General features: G+C 42.7%; 1 protein-coding gene across 3 annotated transcripts; it reads right to left on the reverse strand.

The window, feature by feature from the left end:
- Positions 1 to 1,134: 1,134 nt before the first annotated feature.
- zfand5a (zinc finger, AN1-type domain 5a) lies at positions 1,135 to 8,348 on the reverse strand. 3 transcript variants are annotated; one of them, XM_041787596.1, is made up of 6 exons: positions 8,126 to 8,348; positions 4,634 to 4,795; positions 4,004 to 4,106; positions 3,797 to 3,882; positions 3,168 to 3,296; positions 1,135 to 3,061 (listed from the first exon to the last, which is right to left on the reverse strand). In XM_041787596.1, exons 2-6 carry the CDS (start codon positions 4,791 to 4,793, stop codon positions 2,913 to 2,915), a joined length of 627 nt encoding a protein of 208 aa, XP_041643530.1. In that variant the 5' UTR covers positions 4,794 to 4,795; positions 8,126 to 8,348; the 3' UTR covers positions 1,135 to 2,912. The 3 variants fall into 3 exon arrangements, with proteins under 3 accessions (XP_041643530.1, XP_041643529.1, XP_041643532.1); XM_041787595.1 differs by having other exon boundaries at positions 8,054 to 8,348; XM_041787598.1 differs by lacking the exon at positions 8,126 to 8,348 and adding an exon at positions 8,073 to 8,095.
- Positions 8,349 to 8,748: the final 400 nt, after the last annotated feature.

Consider the following 8,748-nt stretch of genomic DNA (forward strand, 5'->3'; position numbering starts at 1 on the left):
ACACAACTTTTACAATCTGAAGGGCTAAAAATTTCATCCTCATCTGTACACCACTCCACCACCAGCCTTAATCGTTGATACAAGGCAGGATGGATCCACGGGTTCATGCTGTTTAGTCAAACTCTCATACAAATGTCACAGCAGAAATTGAGACTTATTAGACCAGCCAATATTTTTTCACAATCCTGTTTTCCAATTTTGGTGAGCCTATGTGGATTGCAGCTTCAATTTCCTGTTCATAACAGACAGGAGTGGTACCTGGGGTGGTCCATCTGTTTCAAGGTTCAACATATTGTACATTCAGTGATATTTTTTGTGTACTTTAGCTGCAAGTAATGCTTGGGTCCATTATTGTTGCCTTTCGATCAGCTTGAACCTGTCTGGTCATTGTCCTCTGACATCAGCAAGGCATATTGGCCCAAAGGACTGCCACTCACTGGATATCCACTTTTACCCAATCATGGCATATTCATAGTCACTTTAAATCACCCTTTCTTCTTAGTTTGAACTAAAGCAGAACATCTTGCCCCATTTTAACATGCCGAATTACCTAAACACATTAGTTGCTGCCAGGTAATTGGCTGATTGGATAGTTGTGTTAACAAGAGGTTGAACAGGTGTACCTAATAAACTGGCTGGTGTAATTATATACCACACATACAGAGAGAAAGAGACTATGCTTTGAATAGTCTGAATAGGAATGCAGTATGTTCACCTAGAACATAACAGGACTACTTTCTTCCAGGGTCGAGGGATTACCACTTCCTCTGTGACCCAGACAAGGTTTGGACAACAGCCTCAATGGCAAGGTTTACAGTCTGTGCTGCCAGCACTCAGTATTAACACGAGGATGCTAAAAGGGGCCAAGTGAGCCAGGATAAGGTATTATACCTGGGTAAAGCTGGACCTTCTGACATGTGGCTCTTTCACTATTCTGGTCTTTCAGAGGATGAACTTGAACAATGTTAACTCAGTACTATTTTATGCCAATTAATTGCTGAAGAACTCTACATTTTATTTACTGTACTAAAAGTTTCATGAACCCCGCATTTCTTCAAAGCTGCCCCTGACATCTTTCCATTACATCCCACCAACAAAACTAAGAAACAGTGAACACACAACAACAAAGCTTGGTAATGTCTCTCTGTACAGTTTTATTTACATGATACTATTCTGTTGTAATGCTGGATAGCAAGATTATATGTAATACATAAATAACAACACGGTTTGTTGTTTTTTTCTTTTTTGTACAAATTTGCATATAACTAAGAATCAGAAAGGAAAAACTCAAACGGATACATACAGTTGTCTTTTTAAATGGAAAACACATCCTTACAAGGGGAGAAAAAGGGGAGTAACACAAGTCACAAACATACGTTGTTTAATGTGTCAGGCAGCCATGAAAACACACATCTGCACAGGAATGTGCACACACACACACACACAAAACACACTCATACGTCTCTACATTACTCTAAGGCAGACACACAGACCGATAGCTGTTAGACTGATGAGAAGTTACATCTAATCTTGGTATCTATTATTTTCATAAATCTAGCTCTGGCATGCTCCTGTAGTTCTGTAAACATGTGCTGATAAACCGGGTAGCTTCACAGACAAAAAGGTTGGGGGAACAACTCACACGCACACACTGTGCTCACATGAACTTTCCGTTAGCGCATTAAAAAAAAATCATGGTTCACATACCCTATTTCCACAAATGCACTGAATACATGCGCTAACATCAGCACAATATCAATGGAAGAGAAAAAAAGCTAATAAAATAACAGAATTGTCTCTCAGCAAATAAAATGTCTGAACCCCTAAAGTCTGAGTGATGCCAAATATCTCTGAAACACTAATGCAGATGAAGAGTAACTCATGCATTTATCCCATTCATTCATTCATGCTCCTACAATATTGTTGCTTGACTTTACCTACCAGGCCAGCCAGGGAAGGGTGCCATCCTTCCTCTCAGGCCACACATTGGTACACACAGCCCTGCACCAGGCGTCTGTGATCATAATGTGAGCACAGAGCTCCTTTACCCATCACCACCATTTATAAAAATGTTTAAGAATTCAGAGAAACATGGAGTCATTTGTTTGTCCCTGTCTAGCATGATACCTCCAGCCGTAATGGAGCAGCCTCATCACAATCAAACCGATCAAAGTCAACACAGACATGCTGATCAGAGGGGTCACTGAGGCTGCCTTTAAAGATGATGTGCTGGGGTCGAAGCTGATGAAAACTAAAAAAAAGGGAAGACGAGAAAGCTTAACACAGCAGCTGTGAGGTAGGTAAAGCTAGGAGAGACAGAGACAAAGTAACAAAGCCCCTTGTGCATGGTGGGGGACAGTTGTACGGTTCTCCAAACGCTGACTGACTCCAGTACCAACGGAGAGCAGATCAGGAATTCAAAAAGGTTGTGTGGACTGTAACTGTGTGGTCTGAATGTTTAAATAGAGCTGTCAGTGTTTGACACTGGACAGGCTCTAAGTACAATAGTTTTCTACGGTTTGGCACAAAATGGCGCCTGGTTTGGGTGAGAGGAGCACAGCATATCCTGGACATTTAGCCTGGGCTGCTCTTAATAAGACAATACATATTCTTAGAAAAAAAGGACTGAACAGCGGCAAAGTCACACCACAGAAAACAGAATAAAACAAACTAATGAATTAATCAAAAAAAGAGAAAAGTGATCATTCATGCATCTCCCTCAGACAGGATCTTTTCTTTTTTTCTTCTCTTTTTCTCCATCTTTTTCTTGAGGTTGTAATTTTGTAAATCAAGTCCTTTCAACTGTCACTTAGTCACTCGTGCCGGTGCTCTTTTTTCAAAGGTTCACACTCATAATCCAGTCTTTGTCAAAGTTATCACTGATGCAGCCACAGCCATTGTATTTTTCACATCTATATTCTCTGGATCTTGTCAGCCACCACCACGGGGTTCTCTTTGCGGATCTTGGCGGCAGCCTCAGCTTTGTAATCATAGGGGCAGTTGTGCTTATCGGAGTACCGGTGGATGCCACAGAACAAATTCCCACAGCGACAGTCGAACCCTAAAAGCACAAAAGTCAGAGGTTAATTCCAGAGGTAACAAAAATACTCACTGAAAGAAATTAATATTTCACTACAGATACCCTGCATCATGTCCCCCCTTCTCACCTGTAAGGCCCACCCTTTTGCGGCACATGAAGCACCTATTCTTCTTGGGTTTTGGGGTGTCACCCTTGCTTTCATCACTGCTAGAAGAAGCTACAGGAGTAGGGCTAGAAGCAGCAGGCTGGCTAACAACTACAAAATGAAAGGGAAAAAAAACAGGAAAATACATTATTATTCATGCTGTGCTAAACTTTGACTTTCAAATGCAGCTGAAGAATAACATCTGATCTTGTTTTTTTCACAATGCAAACACATTCACAGTAGATAATTGTACACTGTTATCCAGAATGACAGTAAACATTGTGTTCCTAATCTCTAAATTGTTTTTGGCAGAAAGTGGTGCTCACTATGAGAAAAAGCCTGCGGCAGGCAGCATCAAATCTGAGAAAGCCCTCTGGTGAAGAGGTATTTTTAAAAGATCTATTTTTATCCTCCTCTCTTTCTTGGAGGCTGAAAGTTAAACCAACAGTTGGGTTTAAGGTATGCAGTGAAGCATCAAAAATAAACTGTCGCTGCAGTGGGTCCTACAAGGCGATGTTTTCCTTAAGAAGCCTGTATGAGCAGCCACCCACATTTGTGTCAAATGCCTGCTTGTTGATGTCTGCCTGTCAGTGTGTTTATGTGGGACTAACCAGGCTCTAGGGGTTCTGGCTTGTCCTCTCTCGAGATGCTCATCTCTGTCATTTGTTGAGTCACAGGAAGAGATCCTTGAACAGTTCTGCAGGTTTAAATATAAGGAGGAATAGTGATGAGAATGAGAAAATTAACCAGTCAACCAGTAGTTTCATCAGTCATCAATTTCAGGGAGAAGGGCACAATCAATCACAGTCAGTACTGACCTAGACATGTCTGGTGAAGAGGCAGGGGAGGCGTCAACCTTGGCTAAACTGGCTTCTAGTCTCTGGATAGCTGAGGCCTCTGAGGTAGGACTACCAGCGGAGCCTGGTCAAGAACAGAGTGAACTCCCATTAGACAAAACAAATAATGATGACACAAATCTGTAGCAGACAGTTAGGAAAACAGGCAACAACTGTATGTGAATCCAGTGAAAAAATAATCAGTGAAAATAATCTAAAAGCTGATCCATCCTGTACATCTCCTATCAGTTAACTTGCTTATGCAGACACCAAACAGGTTGCCGTTGCTGGACAAACGTCAATGTTTGACCTTAGAAATGTCTTTAGAAGTAACTCTCCCCCCTAACCTTGAAAACTGTAATAAAGCAAACAGCTGTCTTTCATTACACACAGTGGAAAAACAAGGAGGGAGGCTGGGGAAGGAGAGCTGGGAAAAACACACCGACTGGCCTACAGCCTGTTGTATTTCAAAACAATGGCTGCATTTTCTCAAGCTCTCCAGCTGTGAGAGTACAGATTGGTATAAAGCAGTTTGTTTACACTTTATAATATATTATGTGTTGTGATGAATTTCTTTGTCTTGCTTGGCATTGTTTATTTTAATCGACTTACCCATTGGGCTGAGGGGGCTCATGCGGTCACTGCTCTGCTGCCGTGTCAGGTGTTCCTTATAGCATACAGAGCACATACCATTGGTTCTGGGGTTGCCATAGAAACCACAGCCCGTGGCACAAAGCATGGGCACTGGGCTCTGGTTCGTCTCTTGGGCCATTGCTAACAGAATAGGAAAGACAAAGAGAGAATGTTAATTAGAATAATGGGCAAATTCACGTGGACAAAGAGCATTTCTCAACATGAATTACTCAAGATGAAGAACCACTATAATAGGGGACACTGTCAACATGCTAATCTGTTTCCACAGAAGCAGGATGCGCAAACTGATAAGAGGATATGTAATATGAAAATTTAAAACAACAGGTCCGCCTGTGACCTGCTCTTTAGCCTGAAAGCATTACTGACTCTTCTCCATAACAAACAGTACCCACTGTTTTCAGCTCGGCACCTTGGCAGAAGCTGGACAGCTTTGTTCATTGTTGAAACCCCCTATGTCCTCTCTCACAAACCCAAGGTTCACTTCTCTGATATCATTTGGTTTGTCTTTTCCTCAGGTGTGACCCCACATACATTTTTATCTAATTCAAGGAAACTCTTCAATCTTGCCCTCCCTTGTGTCATGTTTTAACTTTCTTGCTTTATCAATCATGCTATGTATGACAGAAAATAACCTCATGAGCACTAACGCATCATCATCCAACAGCATGATTAACACATGACAGCAAATGACACAGCAACCAACACCCTCATTTTTGACTCACAAGCAGAATCTGGGGCACAAAAAGGACACAAACAGGCATTAAAATATCACACAGTCTTTACAGAAGGCACGAGATTGTGAATAGAGAACATCAAAGTAGGTCGACAATTTCAGAAAGTCCTCCCCTTTCCTCCCTCCCTGATGTTCTTGCCACATACACATAGATTTCAAAACTTCCCTCGTCATTTCTCCCCACACACACGCCCATAAACAAGCATATGTGTGTGTAACTTGGCGTGCAAACCCGATGACGTTATTGCTGCTCTGCTCTGTTGCAATGAGTTACAGCAGGAATTTGCGTGATGGGAGGTGCTGGCTTTGAGGCAACAGATCAAAACACCTTGATGAATGAACAAACAGACAGTCACAGGAAGTCCCAGATTAGTTGAGTAAGAGGCATCCTGTCTGCCCATCCTGCCCCCAGATGATCATCAGATCAACTGAAACCAGACTCCCTCCCTAAAAAAACAACCACAAACTGCCAGCGCGCACAGTAAAAGTGCCATATTCCTCCTGTAAACAACCTCTTGCCCTCTGTGCTGTAACATGGCAGCTGCTTGCTTGCGTCGGCGTGAAGCTCGTCTTTATTCTGGTCACAGACAAGGGACAGACGGGCTTAATGTTCCAGGAGAGGCTGCCAGTTGTTTCAGAGCGTCCTGTCAGTTCACTTGAGGTATCCCGACCTCACCGACGGGCTAACAAGTGCTATTAAATCCTGAGCCACCCCCCCTCCTTCATCCCCTGCCCCTGCATGCTATCGCTGTGGTGTCAACAAAGGGTTTCCTTGGAAAAGCCCACAAAGACCTTCTCTCCCTCAGCGTCACGTGTTCAACTGCTGACTGCTGAAAAATACCAGACAGGAGGACTGTGCAAGAGGGTTGGGGTCTGCTGAGAAGCAAGAAATGAATGTTTCTTTACATGCCATTCTGATGACCCCTTTTTATAAATCCAACACCACTTACTCATCAAGTGGAGAGCTACGTTAAGAACAGTAGGATTCAAGGATGTGTAGACCTTGTGTACTCCACATTAAGGGGACTCGCTTAAAACTGATCACATCTGACAAGATAAATAACACAAAGAAAGCACAAAGGACAGGACAGGGCTTATGTCTGCTGACAGATTAACAGTGACTGTTGACTTTCTAACACAAAGGAACAATGGACAGTGTTGCTCAGCTGTCACATTTGTGCCCAGCTGTCAGACAAACTGGAGGCATGTTAACCGAAGACCTATCACAATCAGAAGATAAATATCACACAGGATACCCACATGACATGAAAAAAGCACATGCTTGTAATGTTCTGATTATCCTATAGGCAAAGAGGGAGAATAAACAAGGTCTTGTTCATGACTTTTTACTAATTGTTGCTTACTGGGGCTACCAATCCATACAATTTGGTAAATTTAAAGCCATCCAATGGCATAGTAGGACCACAAAAAAAGTTTACTTTTTCTAACAGTCAAAGAGGTGTTATGTCCAGAACTATGTCTTTAACAATGCCTTGCCTGGTGTAAAATCAGGTAAATGCAACTGGGTAAATTGGGGGGTTTCCAGCCTAGCATAGACCAGATAATAAGCCCGTACTATTAAGCAATAACTTCCTCTCACAATGAATAAGCTAAAAGATATAAAAATGTGACACTGGCCTTATTTTGAATACGTGTGGTTTGCTTTCTGAGCAAACCTAGCTTGAAGATCATATGTGAAAATCTCCTGCAAACAAAAGGGAAGACTGTGCTCCTGTATCAGCTGCAGGCTCAGCTCATATTTCAGGCCCTGGTGAGCTGAAAACTACTGAGTCACACTGAGGGACAGAACAGAAAAAGCCCACTGTTGTTTTGTAGAAGCTGTAAATTATTCTCCATGAAAGGGGGGCCAATACTGAAAATAATCAGAGGCGGATAGAAATGCTACAGCAGTCATGTACTGTGTATTAACCCACAGTCTAGACAGTGTGGTCTCTGCTCCCTTTGTTTCTTCTTTCTTCCTTTGTCTACAATCCTTCTGCTTCCTGTTTAGATATCATTTTCTAGCTCCTCTTTCTCACTGCTTTTCTCACAGTAACCATTTTCTCCACTTTTTTGAAGACTCAATGTGAACAACCTCGATTATATAATCACTCGTAAGTACTTAGAAACGACTTGGTGATGCCACATAGCTCCTAACACGGAGCAAACCTCGTTTTCTCCAAAGCTGAAACTACCGCAAACACTAGGCAAAGCAGTCCTGGCAGGTCATTTAATATTTAACCAAAAGCTCTGTAGTAATTTCAGAGGAACTCTCTCGCTCTACTTGCCTATTCGGCTTATGAATTTTCTATTTCTAGAGAGGAATTAGCTGGCTTTGGTTCCCCATCCCCCAGCTCGGGGCAAATAGAAAAACAAGAGACAGCTACCAGCAGTATCTAGCTCCCTCCCTTGTTTTTCTCCTGAACCAGACGGAGTCACGTTTGAGGGCTTGTGATATTTCCAGTCAGGAGGAGGACATGATGGCGGTGTTGGTGGTGACAACTTCAATGAACAAAAGATAAAAAAACAAGCTTGTTTACCACACAACAACGTCACGCACACACCACCTGACCTTTCAATCCAGCGTTAAAGGTCGCCATGACCGACCACAACCCCAGTTAAACAACCCTCTCTTAAGCGTTTACCTTGTAAAATTGAGCTCACTTCAAATTTCATCCTTGTAAAGAAGAAAATGAAAATTAATCCAAGATCATCACCTGCTAAAAATCGAGGAAGTTTCTCGCGAGACGATGGGGAAAGTAGCCGTTTGTCCAGGCGGAACAAAAAAGGTCGACGGGTTTCAGGTCCAGGCAATGTCCTTTTCCAGTCTATTCGTGTTTATGTGGCCTTGTCCTCCGTTTCAGGCAGGTTTATTTCTCCCTTCCTCGCCCTCCTTCCTCTCTTCCTTTCTCTCTCCGTCTCCCGTTCCTTCTGGATGGATGTTTGTTTCCTTCTTTAGTAAGAGGAGTGGCGGGTGATGTCACGGGTAGAACAACGTGTCGCCATTGGCTGCCCGCGGAGCCCCCGAGCGCTGTGTACAGTTCTGTGAGGGGGTTAGTCCAGAATGCGCATGCGCTAGAGTTGCATTATTACACATCCATTCGTCATCCTCCTACAAGGCCACGAATCTTTTATTGAGTAATCCAGCTAAATGAATGGACACATGAACAGTGGTGCTGACATGAAAAAAATGATGAATGATTAAGAGGGAAGGTGATGTCCTTGGAAAGCCTTTTTACACAGATTTAACATCTCAGAAGGCCACTTTTTGTGTATAAAGCAGCCTCACCCCTACTGCTCCTTGTATGATTATTTTTGTCAGAAGAACAAAACAGGTGCA

Source organism: Cheilinus undulatus, linkage group 5, assembly GCF_018320785.1.
Source record: "Cheilinus undulatus linkage group 5, ASM1832078v1, whole genome shotgun sequence".
Lineage (NCBI taxonomy): Eukaryota > Metazoa > Chordata > Actinopteri > Labriformes > Labridae > Cheilinus > Cheilinus undulatus.